Below are 18,469 nucleotides of genomic sequence, written 5' to 3' on the forward strand. Positions count from 1 at the left end.
CACACACGATTAAAGTGTTTGAATTAAGGTTTTGGGGTCATAAGCAGAGGATAAAACCATGATCGGGTTAATTTCCATAGACCTGAGACCCGGATGCAGTCATTCACGAGGGCATTGACAGCATCTGGTGTGCAGAACCATTAAATCCCATCCTCATCCCTGCAAAGCCAGACTGACAATCCACAGCGACCAATCATAATCCCCCATTAGAATCCCTCTGGCCAATCAGGTGACTGCGGGGGTGGGTTCTCCTTGGTCGGCAGTGATCGTGTGTTTGCAGCATCCCTTTGAGCAGCCACTGTTGTGTGAAATAAAAGAACAAGGGGAAGAAATACCGGGCCGTACATTTGAGGTTTAGCAATCTGAGACGCGCCTGGGATCCGGTGGCGTCCATCGGTGTTTTGTTACCTCTCTGCATGGCGTCTATCGTGGAAGAAATGGCTGCATCTTCATTGTAAACAGCCTGTACCTCCATTGCTAAGAGGAGAAGCTGAGGAGGAAGGGCCACAGACACAGAAAGACATGCTCCTGCCAATGCAATTTCCCCTATAGCTCTGCAAGGTACGTACACAGCATTTATTTCATTCACAATTCACGCAAACATTCACTGTCAGTATATATGTCAGTAGGATTAGCACTAGAGTTGGCTGTTGACTATAAATAACACATCCCCAAGCAAAAGCCAATGCACTATTCTAGCCATGTATATTTGCTTGTTTGAATGGCTTGTTTTCCTTTGCTACACATGGTCCCGATTAAGGGCACAACCAGACAGCAAAGTAGAAAGAAGGTCGGATCATATGTCCACTGCCTTCCTGTGTCACTATATACCTTTACTCAAAACAAAAGCGCGGGGGAAAAACGACTACTTTACTGTTATGAATCTAATTTTGGAGGTGTTAGAAAAATGGACGTGGGTGTGCACTGTGTTCTTACCCAAGAACACTGCAGTTTGAGTTAGTTTTTTTCCTTTCCTTTCAGGCAGATACCACTATTCTTCCTGGCACCTTGTATCATTTATAACCACATCCTACCACAACCGGGTAACAGTTACGGGCACGAGGAGGGCAGAACCGAGGCTACAATGGGTAAACCGTAATATTTTCTATTAATAATCCTGTACAGTGTTGTTAGTTTGGTCATTCGTGCCACCTGACATGTCTATAATATGATATTTATGGCAAGCGCTAGTCAATTTGTTTACTGTACAATGACTTTTTTTTTTTTTTTAATGAAGATTGATTTCCCAGGAGTGACAAATGCATGTGGATTTATCACACCTGCACCTTCTGTAAATAGAGCATGGGAAAAATAGCTAGCTCAGATCAGGCGGGTCTCTTTATTTGTTTATTCTATGTGAAGGAGTTTAAAACAACAGCCCATCATGTTACTGTAAATCTAAAAGCCACAGCAAATTGTGTCTTATTGTTTGTGTCATGTCTATCCATTTGAATTCAAAAGTTACTTGGCAAGAACTAAAAGTGGATATGACCAGGCCTAGACCAGGACTAGGACAGGGTCAAACCAAGTCTTCATCAGGCCTAAACTGAGCTCAAACCAGGGTCAAACACAGACGAGCACGAATGCAGCCTTACCATACTGTATTTATGCCTTGTATGTTTAGGGTCGTATGGAAACGACACCCTCTAGGCTCCAGCCAAGCACAGGAACCATGTCTGCACCTGTTGTGGACGACTGCACGAGCTGAACATCTCCAAAAAACAAAGAAGGGGAAAAAAAAGAAAAGTTCTTCCAAAGTGCTGGACTGGACCTGGACCATGTCTGGCACTTCTGCTGCAGCCCAGAGCACCCACAGCCTGCTCTCCACTTCTCCCCCCGTCTCCAGCTCTGTCCCCGGCCCGGCCCTGTCCACCAGCGCCGCCGCCAGAGAAAGCGCTCGGACCACGCTCATGACCGTCACCATTGCGGCCAACGAGACCGCCTTCAACGCCACGGCATTCCCGAACTCGGCGGCGGCGGCGGCGGCGGAGGCGTCGGGGATGGGGATGGTGCTCGTGCCGTTCGGAATCATCACTGTCATCGGTTTAGCGGTGGCAATTGTAAGCACGTCACACGGAGCTTATGCTGAGTTCATACAGTTAACAGTTACAAGCAAGGACGAAACATCGGCTTGTTTTTAGACGTGATATTGTGTGGATCAGTAGTTCACAAACGTTCTGTAGTCGTGTGCCCGTTGAGATCTTTGGTGACTAGTCGTGCATGTCTTACTTAACACACTGAAATGAACTCCCTTTGTTTGCTTTATTCACATTACAATAAACAGCACATCCTCCCCACAAATCTATTGATATGTCAGACAGTCACATTCAACCATTATCATTTTATTTGGTTTACCTTTTGTATTAAAATCTTTATTTTTCACAGGGAGTTTGTCTGGCTTCCATTTGTCATACCCAATGTTGCCAGATTATGAATTGGAAAGCATCGTCATAAAATACATGAGAAAAAGATGACTTGTCACAAACATAATGCACAGACAATGTATATTATAAAAATATATATTTAAATTAAGCTTGCACTTCTCAAATAAAGCGTTATACATATTTTTCTTCTTTTCATAACTCATTTCCCCTTCTTCATTTAGCGTTACTTTGGCTGATTTGTAAAACTCAAACTGAAGTAATGACTTCCACAAACAAAAACAATTGTGTCAAAACTATGTGTATTTTCTGACTTAACTCTCTGAATTTGCTGTATTTCCATCGTTATGGTCATGGCAAATTCATTTATTGTTTCTTCATGTCCCCCCAGATGTTATATATTCGAAAAAGAAAACGGTAAGTGGCCTGTTTATACCGTAGATTTTAGATTCTCATTAACATTCTCATCATCATTTCTGTCTTCATTTTGCAGGTTAGAGAAGCTGCGGCACCAGCTGATGCCCATGTACAACTTTGACCCGGCGGAGGAACAGGACGACCTGCTGGAACAGGAGCTGCTCGACCACGGACGGGACGGGACCATCACCGGTGCCAACGCCAAGGTGAGACTAGATTTAAAACTGCAGTATCGAATGCCATGCTCTGTTATTTGTGTATGTGTGTGTTATGCATGCAAATAATTTTACTTAGTTGCTTTATGTGTGAAAGCATCAGGTTTTAATGATTTATTTTTGTATTTCTTTTGAAGTTGTGACAATGGTTTAATGGTAACGTTAAGTCGGGTAAAGTATCACCTGTTTGTGTTGTATGAACCGTGTTTCTGATCCTAAACTCTCCCAACTCAATATTACAGTGTTGGTACATAAACCCTGCTCATTTCACGCTTTACCTTGCATACACATCTATACTCATTTTATTACTTGAGTGTTTCTTCTTTTCACATAGAAACAACACATTTCCTTGTTTTCCAGTAGGATTAAACGGAATAAGTGTATTAAAACTGTGTCATGGTCAACGCTTTACATCTGAGGCTAACTTTTCACTCCTAAAAACTCTTCAAAACATGTTTCTATCTGATAAATTCAGCTTATTCCACCATTTAAAGAGCTTTCCGATGACAAAATAAAGTACATCTGTTTGTCTTGTCTCCTGCAGACTCTGACCACTTCCCAGGGCACGACGCAGCGGCCCAGTCGACTGGTCTTCACGGACGTAGCCAAAGCTCTGAACGCTTAACCAAACACTTCCTTTCACCACTGTCCAGACGTGTAACGGTACTGGCCTCAGAACGGCGACGAAAAGATGCACAAACTGAACTCTTGATGCGGGAGCTGTGGTCAAATCGCTCGAGTTCACGGCATTGGAATGTTCTAGGTTCAAATTGAGCTGAAGGATTGGTCGGAATTCTGTCAAAATTCTGTCAGAAAAACTGGCACAAAGTTCTACGTTCTTTTCTGTCCGAACAAATTAACTGAAGGGACATTATTTATTTCACAACAGCTTTAAAAGTGGTGGCATAATTTGATTTCGAAAGTGTGATTCGTGTTAGTTGAAAGGATTTTGAGCCGAAAGGTTTATACGCCACATTTCTGGACGCTAAAAAATAATATTCTGGTTTGAAATTTGTGAATTTTCAGTTTGGATATTCCTTTCACATGTAGAGTCAAAGTTTCACACCTTCTCACACCTATTGTGGAAAAAAGCTGGCGCATGTTAGAAATCACGAGGCATCACATGTACGATCTTGCACTTGTTATATTTCCACAAATATAAATCCAGTCGTGGTGCACTTTTTTTAAAATGTCAAAGTGTCTGTAGTTTGTCAGTGAAGTTCTCCAGAGCTTCTGTAGTTGAGAAAAGCGAGTGAGCATTTTCCTGTTTTTTTGTCTTCAAAGAGGCTTGAACGAAAGTTGAGCAACACAATGTAACTTTTTAGACCGTGTGCCAATGTGAGACTGTTATCTCTCAATAAATAACCTATGATGGTATTTGTAAATGTGTTGTTTTAACAGAATTAAACTGGCCATGTTTCCACTGCAGAATTTTAATATCTAGATCAGTCAGTCTTATAAAAGGTTTCGATTTACAACCCAAATATTCTCAGAAAGTTGAGATATTATTGTAGATATTTCTCCTTCCTGGTGCGACTTTGAGCCGCTACCTGTCACTGGTGAACCTTATTTTTATCCTCTGTTAGATCATTTGTTTAATCAGATTTAGAATTTGAAATACTGGCGATTTATTAAATCAGAATGTTTTACCCTGATAAAACCTGTTTGAATACTTTTTATTCTAAATTTCAGCTGCATGTTTGATTTTCAAGCCTTCAAATTCAACAGTTTGAAATGAGTTTGTGTTTCACAGCAAAGAACCATCCATTTGGATCAGTTGCTTAATCCTTGTCTTTAAACTGATGGATTTGAGGGATTGACACATTCTCCCCCGAAACCTATTTGAATATTATCATTTAATTTGTTAATTTCTGGTTTACCCTTTTTTCAATAACATTTTCATTTCAGATCATGCATTGAAAAGCAGCGTAAGGTCTCTTTCCTGGTGAATAAAACATTGCAGATCAATAGTAGAAAGTAATGAAGTAAAAAAGTACTATATTTAAGTAAAGTACCGATACCTAAGTACATTTTACAGTGAATATTTTTATTCCACAAAATATCAGGACAAGAATCTGTACTTTCGACTTTACAATGTTGAACTGGACTGAAAAGTAGAAAAAAAATAGTCTTTGTTTTAGACTATTTTTGCGCATGATAATGAAGACATTTTGCCAACATCTTTTGAGTTCAAGTCCTAGCTTTGAAAAAGCACAAATTGCTTCTGATTAAGATAAGATAAGATAAGATATTCCTTTATTGTCCCACATGGGGAAATTTCATTGATGAAACGCAGGTAGATACAGAGGCAGATACAGAAGATCACAATTTGACACAATAATAGTTCTCAAAATCTGCGAGAATCATTTTTACTTTTTACTCTTAAAGTACAGTTTTAAATATGTAATTTAATATTTTTTATATGTGATACTTTTACTTGTGTAGTATTTGCTCCACTAGCTGTACTTTTACTTGAGTAATAGAAAGAAGTACTTCATCCACTACTGTTGCTTATCATTCAAATGCATGAGAAAAAGATCAATTAGTATGGTATTTACAGACATTGGCAACCCAATTTTTTAGGTCTTTCAATAAAAAATGTACGGTACAGTTACAATAATAACACAACTGTGACCTGACCTGCACAATCTCGGTCTAGATCATCATCTAAATGTGTGTTTGATTGATTGTTTTATCCTGTAATGTAATGGCCCTGGTTTGAGCCCAGTTTGCTCCTGATGTAGACCTGGTTTGGTCCACTTCTAGTCCAGGTCTAGTCCAGGTCTTGTCTTACTTCCGAGTTTAGCCCCAGTTTGATCCCAGTTTTGATGTGGTGTGTGCAAACGTGAATGCACCTTAAAGTAGGACTGCGTTTACTTTCTTTTATGAACCATATACAAAGTCACAGAGGCCGGCTCAATAAGTGTGATATTTTATTGATAAGCAATAAAAGAAGCAGAGTAAAACAAATCACATGGTTATTACGAAGTATAACAAATATATATCACAGGTTGGTGAGTTGTGTTAATGTAAGTGGAAGAGGACAATCAATAACATATGCAGTACTAGAAATACACGCGGTTAAGAATAAGGCGTAAAAGATGATTTCTCAAGTTACACTTTTTTTTTTTTCAACTTTTAATTCATTCAAGCGTTGAAACTGGATCAAGTATATTGTATGTCACTATCAGTTTTTAAAAAAATCACAGAACATTAAAATTGTCCCCAAAAACAAGAGTAAATATGCACCACACATGATGTAAAATAAACACTGACTGATAGCTGTAGTTTTTAAATTAAGATTTGCCTTCAAGCCGACTTCACTGCAGCGAGATGAGATGACTGGACTACGTGTAGTAAAAATATTACAGTATTTTGAGGTGTTTTGTCGATGTTTTTTGCATTATTTCAAAACTGGATCCTTTTTTGACTGATGATCCAGGCGTGTTTGCTTTTTTTTTTGCAGAGGTAGTCCATTGGCAATGTAAAAATACCTCGATGCAGTTTGAACAAGAAAAAAACAACCCTGCGTGAGTGCTCGTCCATCCAGCAACGAAAAGATAATATGGAACAATGCTGAAATACATGATTTGGACATAACTAAAAACTTTATTCGTGTGAGCCTAGTAAAAAGAGATAAGAGGTCAAATTAGCTGGTTATAAAAACAACATTTTCAATTCATTACATTAAGCAAATTGTCAAGAGGTAAAAACACAGACTGTAATTTAATTATTGGTGCGTTTATGTGTAAATTGAGTGAAATGGACAATGATTTTGTTTTAAAAAGAAGATCAACAAGAAGATTATTTAAATACATATCCGTAAACATAACACGGCTATAAGATTGGGTATGTTTTGTGCCAAATCTAGATAAATGGAGAGGATGTGGTTTGAAAAGGCGTTGATGTTCTAAGTGGAAAGGGGAGTTTAAAAGTAAAATTTTGGGCTAAAAAATAGTCCAGGTTACGCACTTTGTTAAAAAAATAATGACATTGTTTTCTCAGTATTCATTAACATAGATATAGAATAGCAAGTCTAATAACATTTTCAGCACCAATTCAATGTCGACAAGAGCTGTAGATAAACAAATACAACTGATAAAAACTACTGCCTAAGTTATTGATACTGTCTATTGCGGCAGGTAATTTCCATGTGTGTTTTAAAATGCTAGGACTGAACCGTTTCCCTCACATGCAATAAAAATAGTCAGAGAATCTAATATAATGTGATGAGCAGGTAAGCCGTTATCTAATACAACATTAGTGAATTACTGTCATGTATTTCAGCACTGCGTTGATATCGGCCGCTTTTTCAATCACACGGACTGAGTGACATTTACAGTGTAATGATCAGAGAATACATGAAGCAGTAAAATGAGAAAAAAATAAAAGTAACAGACCCAAAATAAAAACACAAAGAACTACTAAACCCTAAACAAAACGTACTGTATTTCATTAAGGCATTGTAAACCATTGGCTGCAATTCACCCAAGGAGTGTAATGTCTTGGTTTTGTGAACACCACTGGCCATATTATTAGGTACGTCTGTTGCCGACATTGTTTTGATCACGTAAATATTTGAACAATACATCATGTGACGGCAGCCAGGAGCATTCAGGTGCGCGTTCAAGACAAACATGCGTCATAATTCAGAAGAAATTTGGTTCGGTGGACTTTGTGGGCAATTTGGTTTCCCCTACAACACTAAACGTGCCTAATATGTCGTATCTTCACCTAGGCAGGTCTACATTTTGATCAAGATCTTAGTTTAAGATCTGGAGATGGGTCTCAGAGTACTGCACTGCACCCGTTCTTTAATTAGAAAAAATAAACTCAATATTTCGACTGAGTGGCAGAATTATGGGCAGTGCAAATCATAAAATGTATTTATTTGAGCTTATTTGACCGTGTAGCCATTGTTTTGGTCAAGTTATGACTCAAACTTATTCAAGTTAACTATGTGTGATCCCAAAGTCTATATCAGTGATAAATGATTGATTTACCTCTTTTAGATGTCAGGAACAAACACGATATTTAGCAGTAGACCATCATATTTGTCATTAGATTATTACAGCTCTTTCTCATTTTTGTTGTTGTGTTTTGAGCTCTTACAGGAGACAATTACATTACTCAACACCATAGTCTCTTGTGCATTTTTGCCACTCACTGCAAAAATTCTGAATGAATGAATGTGTCACCGACATAACCTCTATTGACTGTACTTTTTGTTCAAATGCAGGAGGGTTTGGGACCCACGGCCGCTTATTTGTAGCTCACGCTTCTTAACTATGAAAGACATCTCCTCTTGTATCCCTCAGAACAAAACAAATAACTCATACATTCTCAGATTTACAGTGAGTTTAGCGGTTGGCTTGTTGATTCTGCAGAACCCTGTGCCAAGTTATTATCTTTCTTTCTTAAGCCACCAAATGTTTGCTTTGACTCAAACGGACCATGCGTATCTCTGATTGGTTTATCCGCCTTTCTATCAATACCATCTTAAATTGTGAGACAGAATAGGGTTCCGGACACCACACTAGCGTTAATTACCACTCTAATTCTTCATTATTAGCCTTCAACAACACCTAAATGCCCCCATTAAGTTGCAATATTTTAGTTTTACTCCTAAAATATTTGCATTTACAATCATTAGAGCAGCGTTTCTAATAATATGGCCGGTGCGTGTATTGTGTTGAACTGCAGCCTTTTTCTCTGAGTACATGTGTGTGTTCAGGACAGGTGTTGTGTGTGTGGGAGTGGAGAGTGGCTGTCTGTGAGGTACAGTGAGGTAGAATGACAGATGATACTGAGGTTCATGTGAGGTCATTGTGTCGAGGCAAATATGGTCAAACACAACATCAGAACAATCATTACGACTGAGTAGACTGGCAACGTGTTCCTGAATATATTTCTGTACCTGAGGTTTTCAATATTTCAAAAAAATGGTTCAAAAGTGGGGTTAAAGAACGCACGGTAACAGTACAATCCTGAGTGTGGTAAAATGACGGGTCAACTCCAAATGTTGTCAGAGCAAATGTGAGAGGTTTGATTTCAAAATAAGATCAAATGCGTAAATGCCACTGCCTTGAAATCATCACTATTACACCAACTAAAGGTGCACAATGTAGAAGGTCCACCACCTACTTGCTGGGCGATATTGACAAAAATGAATAACCCGATAATGAGATTCAGACGATATTATGTCAATCCAACAGAAACGTGTCTTTAAACGTGTCAGCTGCGGTTTAATGATCAGACAAATGTTACAAAAGTGCAGAAATATCACCGTACACCCTTTTAAAGTTTACAGCATAACCATAACTCTTTTTCTAGCATTTGTTTTTATTATACTCGATATTCAAATAGTCTTTAAAAAAAACATTCCTGATTCATTGATTGACGGATTAACTTAACTGCAGCTGTCTTTCTTACTAAATAAAAACAAAAAAAAACACAAACAAACACAGATCTGACCTGTAGCTTCATGTGCTTCATGTGTCTCCATGGAGAGTCATACTGCGGAACGTTTCAGACCAAGCAATAACATAGACGGACCCTCCACTAGACACATCGTGTCATCGTAACACATCGTGTTCCATAACCACTTTTATAAATGGTGGCTTGAATTTGGAAAGTCTGAAGCTTTATATCACTTTATGACATTGTCCGACTAAAACTGGGCGACAAAACTAAATCGTTTTCATTTGTTTTCTTTGTGCTATTTTAGTTTGAGCAAAATATCAAGAGACCCCAGGATCAGACGACCTGCATTTAAGTATAAAAATATGTAGATACAGTATATATTATACTATACTTTGCAAAAATATCAGTCTCTAATTTAATATTCAAAGGATACAAAACTAGTCTTTGCTCAATGTATTCCGTGCTAATATAGGGACTCTACAGATAGATCTCATTGCTGTTTCTCCGTTTGACACTGGATCTCAAAACCAAACCTCTCACATTGGCTGGAAATAGTAACGACTTCAGCGCATTATGTTTAAATTGTAGCATTGATACAGATGTCAGTGTCTGGCACTCATTTTATTCAAGGGTTTGTGACACTTGAAAATAAAACAAAATAAATGTTTGGTTCCTTTTTTCCCCTGCACCCTTCTCCAATTGTTAGCCCTCAGCTCCCGCCCTTCTCCCTGTCCCGCTTCAGCAAATGTACGGGGCGACTGACATCCAAAATGTTTCAGTTTGAGTTTTTAAGTGAAAAGAAACCATGATATTTATCTTTGAGTGTGTGTGTTTTCCTGAATCCTCATTGCAGAGGGGGGTCTGCGGTCCCCCGTTTGCTCGAGAACAAACCTTGAGGTAGAACTGTCTACTGCCCTTCCTCTGGATCCTGAGATGACGCAGACTCCAACTGCGATGGATCCTCCTCAGACTCCTCCTGAAATGAGGAAAGAAACATCCTATTGAGATTCAGAGTTCAGCTCTGGCCTCATAAGAGACTCAATTTAACTGAGATTTGTTGACCTGTTTTATGCTTAATATCTCTGTAATTACTGGGCCTATTCACATGAAATATCACAAAGATTTGCATCTTCTCTGTGTTTGTACAAAGGCTTCAGAAAGTGCCATTATTCAACATCAAAGACTTTTTCAAATGACTTTTTCATTTGATTCATATTTTGCCTTTCATGCCCCCCATATCTTATCTTATCTTATCTTATTTAACGTTTCTGGAGGAAGGTCAGTCACCTGCTTGTCTACATGGAGATGTTATTGCTCTGAAATGTTCCAGAGTGGTATCAAACTTATCCATGGAGACAAGCAAGTTGTGGAACCTCCACCAGAAAAATTACATTGTGCACCTTTAAAGGTTGCACACTTAGAACCACACTGCAAAATCAGGTTGATGCTGGTAAATGTTTTTTCAATGTTATTGAAGTTGATTTCTGTCATTATGCGGCTAAAGGTTTAAGTTCCTTGCGACCCTTACATTGTCCTGAACGAATGTCTTCAAAGTCAACTTAGTAGAGGTTTGCACAGACTCGTACATGAATGACAATAGCGTGTGTGCATATTCAGTCAGCCAAGGTACTGCCTTATCTTGCCCCATTGTACAGGGATACATGAATGAGTGTGTGAATGTGCTGTTGGGACGGCGTCAGGGAGAGACAGTTATATCAGGAAACCGAGAAGACAAGCGCCACACAGCAGATGTATCAGATTTCCTTTCAACATTGACTCATTCTTCCCCTTTTACGTGCGTTTCTCTAACGGTTTCAGTTTGTGTGGCGCCCGACTTCACTCGCAGTGGTGAGAAGGCGCACCAGGGTTGACAAAGGGCACCAAGCATAAAAGTCCGTAAACAATGTACATTTTCTACACATCTGGCATAAAAGGATGTCTGGAGGTGAATCTGAGAAATATAGCTCAATTCCAAGAATGCGAAGTACACCTTATACAATATGTGCCTTTTTGTATGTGTACAGGGTATTGAAGTATTCTAAGTAGTAGCCATACATTTACCAACTTAAAGTGCATGTTTTTCTAATTATTACTTTGTTTGGTAGTATAGAACTTGTGGTAAATAAATATTAATCAAAGTTTTATATCAGTCAAGATGGAATTTGTAAAAAAAATGTTTTAAAAAATGAATGTATAAAATTACAAAAAGTAGATCCGAGTTCTAAAACTGAATCCCCTTGCGGAGACAATTCACATGCGGAACATCTTTGTCTTTTCCAAGCTTAATGTCTCTGTACATTGTCCTTTCGAATACATATTAAACTAAACTAAACTTGTCAAAGTTTAATCTTATTATAATAACAAACTCAACAGCAAATAAAACATATTTAAATTTTACGTCTGTCTGTCTAGTAAGGTCTGAATTGCCTCCATTTATAGTTTGTTGGCGTGACGACTGAAATGATAGGATTGGTGTATTGTAACACTTTTGGTGGGATTTCAGTAAAAAAAAAGGCAACTAAAAGGCACACTAACTAGTAATAACTACAACCCCAAGGAATGACCAAATTAGAAATGTCAAGATGTTCGTGATTATTCACAATAGCTCTTTTCATTTTAGTTCTTACAATATAATCCGTAAGAACTAAAATAATAAATAAGCGTGAGAATCGTAGGCAACTATATAACTTTCAGTTCAATATATTCATATGTCAAACTACATTTTACGTTTTATCCGTCTATTCATGTGACAATATTATACAATTTTCATTCAGAAAATTTGTGATTTTATAAAGCTAGATTTGTGAAGGAAAGACAACAAACATGAGCAATCGTAATGTTTCGTCTTGCAATAATCGGAACACAAAACTTGAATATCGAGACATCTTTACACTAACAAGACTACGTTACTGTCAACACTGCATTTACCCCTGAACTAAACAATTATCAATTTGAGTCTGGTCATTATGTCTTTACCAGTGAAATAAGGCGAAAAGCATTGGTTGATTTGGGCTGTATCTGTCAAAACTAGTTGTTTGTCAGTAGTAAATAATGATGAAGTACTAGACAAGCAAAAGCATGTCGGTTCACCTTTATGACAAATACTGCACATACGAATGGCTTGGTTTGAATGAGAGCACAGGGATCTACATTTGGCAACAGTAATTTGTCACATCTCAAAATATTCACGGCTTGTTCGGGCAGGACTCTGAATTAAAATAAACTCCCTCACTACAGTCACTTTCTCAAAAAAATCTTGCATTATCCGGTAAAAGTAAATAAAGTTCTAGTAAGATGTAGTGGTGGGAAAAAGTACTACATTATTTGACTTTGAAGTTGGGCAAAGTAGAAATTAAGTGTGCAATTATTATCTCAGAGAAGTAGTTGTAAAAGTAGCAATATTATTTCTAGTTAAAGTAGTAGTAGTGTAGTACTCATAGTAGGCTTGTAACAAAAATATTTCCTAATCTTTTCTGAACAGTTCTTGATCTGTATCAGAACATATAGATCGGATAGATCAGAATGTTTAAGACCACACGGAAATATGAACAAACTACAATCAAATTAAAATAAAAAATTAAGTCTGATAGTAAAAAGTGAGTATTTCTTATTATTTGTGAGATATCTGAATCAGTATTGTGTCGTTGTGTCGTCTTTTACTGGAAGTGCATTCATTCTGCTATGAAATTGAGAAAAATGCAGTAAAGTAAAGTAAAAGTACTGCACTTATGTACAACTACTAGGTATGTACTTTACTCTGTTTTACTCTTTACTTTCATTTAACAACATTTGAGTAATCTAACGTAACAGAACCAAAAAGGGACATTTGAATATTGATAATGTTACAACACAACCAAAATCTGCATTTGCATCTTGAATAGTTTTCTGTGTGTCAGGTGTAACTCTACTTGTATTTAAATAACAACATTTAACAGTACATAGTAGATGCTGTTTACAAGGAATATTGTGGACTTATTTGCATCTGTTATTTGACTTAAAGAGAAATCAAACATGTTTTAACCAGAACTGCTGGGGGATTTTATATGTAGATTTGTTTTAGTTTTATCTGAATGTGAAATGAGATCATCAAAGGAATTTCACATGATACAACAAAGATTTCTGTTAAACCAGAAACTACAGGGTTAAACTCAGCCACCAACGGACTTCTTTTCAGCTTGAGCATTGGTTAGTTATTAGTAATCTGTATATGTTTTTTTTTATGGGCTTACAGTAAAAAGTAAAGGTAAAGTCATTCAGAGAGAGGTTAATTTAGGCCACACAACTGCTTAAAGTTTTCATCTCTCTCACCTGCTGCTCCTCTGCCGCTTCTTGAACAACTTTCTGTGGCTGTAACAGAATAAAATATAAACAGTGTGAAAAGTAAATAACATGTTTTCTTTAGTTTAGTATGAGGACTGATAATGCCATACCCATTTTCTTGGTCGCCCTCGAGGTCTTCGCTCCCCAGCAGGCTCTACTTTCTATCAACAAAACAGAATTAATAAAAAATGACTGCAACGAAATTAATTCATGTTTGTAACTCCATCTTATTTATTTAGCTCCCCATAAACTGTACTTTAACGGCACTTATTGCGATCGTTTAGTAAGAAACTCTGTGCCGTAAGTGTTATTGTGTATAAAACTATGGAAAGGATGACTGTATAGTATACAAATTATATTTATATATTTTTTTATAATTTAAGATAGGATATAATGCTTATTAATGAACATTACAACAAAAACAGTGTTTTTTCCCTCGTCAAAAAATAGTGATTACTGGGTAAGTCCCATTTCAAAAAGCAAATTAAGCCGTGTTTAAAGGCTTGTTTGTTGGCCCACAGTCATGGCAACACTTTGTGAACTAAACATGTTAATTCTCAAGGTTTGTTTTGGTCATTGATGGCAATTCTAACTCAAATTTCAAGAATAGAAGGGATGGCAGCAGAGATAAAAACATGACATAATATGACTCATAATGTCTTACTTTGAAACATTGTGGGCTCCCAGAGCCCTTTAACTTTTCTACATTTTACCCACATTTACCTTTCTTGTTTCATAAAGGCCACTATTAAATGGACTGTCTTAGCATGTTCCCCAAAGACTATGATTGCTACTACTCCTACAAGTATTATTACGACTAATAGTACAAGCACTACTCCTACTACTTCTTTTATTGTAAAGTTTGTAGATTTGACTTTAACCTTTTGTGCAGTTTTGGGCCCTTTGTTCTTGCTGCCTTTGGGCCGTCCCCTCGGCCTCTTTGGAGTCGGTGGTCCAACAGGCTCCTGCAGCGATAGGAAGCTATAACTCAACAGCAGCAGCGCGTACAGACACAACAGCTCAGCCACAGCGCTGAAGTACGCCTGGGTTTCAGATGACATCACAACATCCAACAGGCCTGTACTGTTTAACTGAGATGGGGAGGGAAGAGCTACAGAGACAGGGTTTTTCTGAAATAGCAGATGCAGTAAACATGTCCAAGCAACTTTACTGACAACGATAGTCATGTTGATTTGATTCACAATCTAAAGTAAAAGTTGTGTTCTGATCCAGTCACAAAGCAGAACAAGTTTGTCACTTTGCCGTGCCAGACACTGCGACTAAAGAAAGGATATTATGTCTGTGGTAAATGAGCGCTAATGGCATCTCAGGTCGTACTGCCAGTTGAGGCAATTTGTGTATGTACAGTATGTTGAATAAATACAGCAAGAACATGAACCAATGCCACAAAAATGATCAGGTTTTTAACATTTCAAGACTTTCTTTTGGGATATTTCAGTTTGAACAATACCATATTATTGAGCACCATCACATTCTAAACTCAGACAACAATCACGTTTAAGTCTTCTCTTCTGCTCTATGGTGTAAATGTGTAAATGTGTCGCAGTTTTTCCGGCTTAACTACCTTTTTTCAGTTTTGGTAGTGACCGATGATGATTTTTGGGTCACTTGAACTATCCTCCTGATGTCGATGAAACAGACAGATTATTTTTCAGGTCAATCACACCCCATTTAGTTCACTTTTCTTACTTAAGGAATGATGTTAGGGAGTTATGTTTAGGCTATAATCTAGATTTGAATGTTTCTTTGCTAGGGATATACTTGCAACGCCTTCTTCTTTTCCAGTCATTCAATTTGACTTTATGAATGGACATTTTCCCAGTTGTCTTTACACATTTGTTAAGGTTTCACTGGAGGCAGCGTTGGCGATACCTGCTGCTGCTTGCGAGGCCGGCCCCTGCCCCTGCGCTGAGGTTCTTCCGGGGCAGACGGGACCGCGCTGGGCTCCGGAGAGGGCTCTTTGGTCCTACTGTCACTCATTCCTGATCGAGTCCTTCACAACGTCTGCGCATCAAACCTGAGGAGCGGCCCAGGGAGACGAGAGGGAGGGGAAACCGACGGACCAGAGCTGAGGAGGAGCAACGAGACACGTCAGGGAACAAACCGGAGAATGTGTGGGTAAATAACTATGTTGAACTGGTTTGGAGATGCTTTACTCAAGGTGTTTCCACTTGCAAGCTCAAAAAAGTTAAATTCTGAAGTGCAAAAACATAATGATATATATTTTTTGTGTAAACAATGGTTAGGCTTTGCATTCACATTTTTCCTGGTTTGTAGACTTGGTTTGGTCCTGTTCTAGTCCTGGTTTAGCCCTGGCAACGTCCAAGAATAGTTCCTGGTTTAGTTTCAATTTTAATGTGGTGTTTGTGCAAGTGTGAACTAGGGTTGTTCGCCTTTAATCGTTTAGTCGGTTCGTCGGTCGGTTCTATGTCAAAAGGCAGATTAAACTTGTGATTCATGTGTTTACTCTGTCTTTATCCATATAAATACAGTTTCCTAATCTTTTTTTCCGCATTAATACTTTGCATGGACTCCCAGTTGCAGCTGTAGCGTCGTGAGTGCACTTTGGGTCAGATACATAGTACTTAATAGTTAGCCGCACCCCCTTTGTAGTCAACGAATCGACTGGCAGAGCATGCTTTGCGTCAACAAAGAATTTCTTTTGTCGACTACAGTCCCAGAGTGAACGCATCTAGTTCAGGTCAAGTCCCTATTTTAGTCCTAGTTTAGTCCCAATTATGATGTGTGAATGCACCCTAAATATTACACTTTCTACATAGGCTTTCACAATTAAAAGTGGGCAATATATCGACATTTAGATTTATAAATTAGAGGGAATATTATACAATTTGTAGTAAAAAATGCAACGTTTCTGTTTGACTGACATAATATCGCCTGACTATTGCTATCGGAAAACTCCCGAAAAAAAAACATTGAGTCATTGATTTTTGTCACTTTAGTCGAGGTGAAGTTCCAGGTAAAGTCCCAGTTTAGGGAGAACATGGAGTACATTGATTTTACCGACATAATACTGCTGCGTGTATAATAAATGAACATACTGTGCAGCCCAGGTATCTTAAATATTTCATAATCGCGACATATGACAGATGAATTGACCGGTGTCACATTAAGAAGCGTGGGAATTGCGTGTATGTTTGTTGGCACCGTCTGATTCGGAAACATACACATCGGGCTCTGGCAAATGCAGGGAAACATGAGAGTGGCGCACAGGAACTAAAAGTAGCACAGATATTCACAACTCAATCTACTAAACTCCACAAAGTATCCCTCCGCCTGCCCTCTGTCCGTGGATCCTGCAGATGCTCAGTGTGTAACAGGGACAATCATTAATGGCTCCTCAAACATAATGTAAATCAATAAAGCACACGTCACGATTTATGGCAGTTCAACAACTACCTGTTTCTATAGATACACCGATAATACCAGCCAAACATGAAACACCCCATGTATGTACCCGCACAAGCATATTTGTTCTAGAGGTAATATCTTGAATGGAAACGAAAAAGGTTTTGATAATATTGTGAATGTGGTTTTGAAGATGTGCTAATTTTGAGTTTTTTCATTTATAGTGAACAATTAATTGTACCAAAAAAAAGCTGATTAAAAATAAAAATGACACAAAGTTATGTTGTAACCGTTCAAATGCATGTATGAAGTGATATTTGTTGCACTTTTGTGATTCATTTGATAGACATTTCTCTGATTATTAAACCCCAACTACTAATAAGTTTAAAAGATTGGATGTTTTAACACATTTCTGGTGTGTGGTGTGCTAAAAAAAAATAGATCTAAATATCGTGATACATAATTTGATGATGCAGCTTCGATATTGTCGGCTGCTGTATCAATAATGCAATGAGTATTTTGCTAAAAGACAGTGCTAGATTTATGTTGCTTGTTTAGAGAAATGAAACTTGTTAGCCTTGACATATTCACTGTTTTGATTATTAAACTATGTGTATTTCATATCCAGTTTGTGCACGTGGAAACAAATACTGTTGTTAAAATACATTTGGTTCTTTAGAAATATCGATGCAGCGCAGGCAGAATACCATGCATGTGCAACTGCATTACATCATGTATCATATGTGGTGTGTGAAATTGTGATTTATTATCATATCGTGGGCCGTGCATAGTATCAAATCAAACTGTGACCGCGTGATTCCCAGTTTATTTTTAAATCCAGGATACACGCGTAAAGTATCTCTACAGAAGAAGAAGTTTGTGAATAAATCAAGAGAGTGCAAATGTAATTGTTTCTCAAAAGCTCTTGTTTCGGGGTCTTTCACGGTGTATGTTATAGGCGCGCAGACCCCGCCATGGTGTTCGAGCATAACCCTTCAGGAATGTGCCAAACACTAATTGCCAACACAGCCTATCAAAACGAGCGCGTTCAGACCGGAAGTGTGGGGGTAATTCAAGAAATGCAGCTCGCGTACTCGAAGAAACAATTTACAAAAGTGAACGTGGACCGCCGTTACGCTCGTGCGTCGGTGGGAACGCGGCGCACGAGAGCGGCTCGCAGAAGCACCGGAGTCCACACAAGTCCAAAGTGTTTTCCACTTAGGGACGGGACTCAATGTACTTTTGGCATATGGGCGGTAAATCCAATCATAAAAACACATTCTTTGACGCCGGCGACGGGGTGCACGGGGACATTCCGGGAGCTCG

At 38.3% G+C, this 18,469-nt stretch overlaps 2 protein-coding genes across 3 annotated transcripts; one reads left to right on the top strand and one right to left on the bottom strand.

The window, feature by feature from the left end:
• Positions 1-961: 961 nt before the first annotated feature.
• On the top strand, positions 962-4,398 carry cunh3orf18 (chromosome unknown C3orf18 homolog). 2 transcript variants are annotated; one of them, XM_072452489.1, is made up of 5 exons: positions 962-1,088; positions 1,625-2,060; positions 2,773-2,798; positions 2,875-3,004; positions 3,558-4,398. In XM_072452489.1, the coding sequence occupies exons 2-5, from the start codon at positions 1,779-1,781 to the stop codon at positions 3,636-3,638; spliced, it is 519 nt and encodes a 172-aa protein (XP_072308590.1). In that variant the 5' UTR covers positions 962-1,088; positions 1,625-1,778; the 3' UTR covers positions 3,639-4,398. The 2 variants fall into 2 exon arrangements, with proteins under 2 accessions (XP_072308590.1, XP_072308591.1); XM_072452490.1 differs by lacking the exon at positions 3,558-4,398 and adding an exon at positions 3,151-3,245.
• Positions 4,399-10,258: 5,860 nt separating this feature from the next.
• On the bottom strand, positions 10,259-15,847 carry LOC140365892 (uncharacterized). The gene is made up of 5 exons (XM_072452491.1): positions 15,650-15,847; positions 14,638-14,721; positions 13,867-13,917; positions 13,745-13,783; positions 10,259-10,412 (listed from the first exon to the last, which is right to left on the bottom strand). Exons 1-5 carry the CDS (start codon positions 15,755-15,757, stop codon positions 10,344-10,346), a joined length of 351 nt encoding a protein of 116 aa, XP_072308592.1. The 5' UTR covers positions 15,758-15,847; the 3' UTR covers positions 10,259-10,343.
• Between the last annotated feature and the right edge of the window lie 2,622 nt (positions 15,848-18,469).

The sequence above is a fragment of the Eucyclogobius newberryi genome, unplaced genomic scaffold (genome assembly GCF_026437365.1).
Source record: "Eucyclogobius newberryi isolate DKJ021-1_F unplaced genomic scaffold, fEucNew1.0.hap1 SCAF_19, whole genome shotgun sequence".
Taxonomy (NCBI): domain Eukaryota; kingdom Metazoa; phylum Chordata; class Actinopteri; order Gobiiformes; family Gobiidae; genus Eucyclogobius; species Eucyclogobius newberryi.

What these genes read in the sequence shown, in the direction of transcription:
- LOC140365892 (XM_072452491.1), bottom strand. Translation starts at nt 15,757, where the DNA reads ATGAGTGACAGTAGGACCAAAGAGCCCTCTCCGGAGCCCAGCGCGGTC. An exon ending in GAGGGCGACCAAGAAAATGG is followed by an intron (nt 13,784 to 13,866) that starts GTATGGCATTAT and finishes ATTCTGTTACAG; the next exon opens with CCACAGAAAGTTGTTCAAGA. An exon ending in AAGCGGCAGAGGAGCAGCAG is followed by an intron (nt 10,413 to 13,744) that starts GTGAGAGAGATG and finishes TCCTCATTTCAG; the next exon opens with GAGGAGTCTGAGGAGGATCC.
- cunh3orf18 (XM_072452489.1), top strand. Translation starts at nt 1,779, where the DNA reads ATGTCTGGCACTTCTGCTGCAGCCCAGAGCACCCACAGCCTGCTCTCC. An exon ending in TCGGTTTAGCGGTGGCAATT is followed by an intron (nt 2,061 to 2,772) that starts GTAAGCACGTCA and finishes ATGTCCCCCCAG; the next exon opens with ATGTTATATATTCGAAAAAG. An exon ending in TATATTCGAAAAAGAAAACG is followed by an intron (nt 2,799 to 2,874) that starts GTAAGTGGCCTG and finishes TTCATTTTGCAG; the next exon opens with GTTAGAGAAGCTGCGGCACC.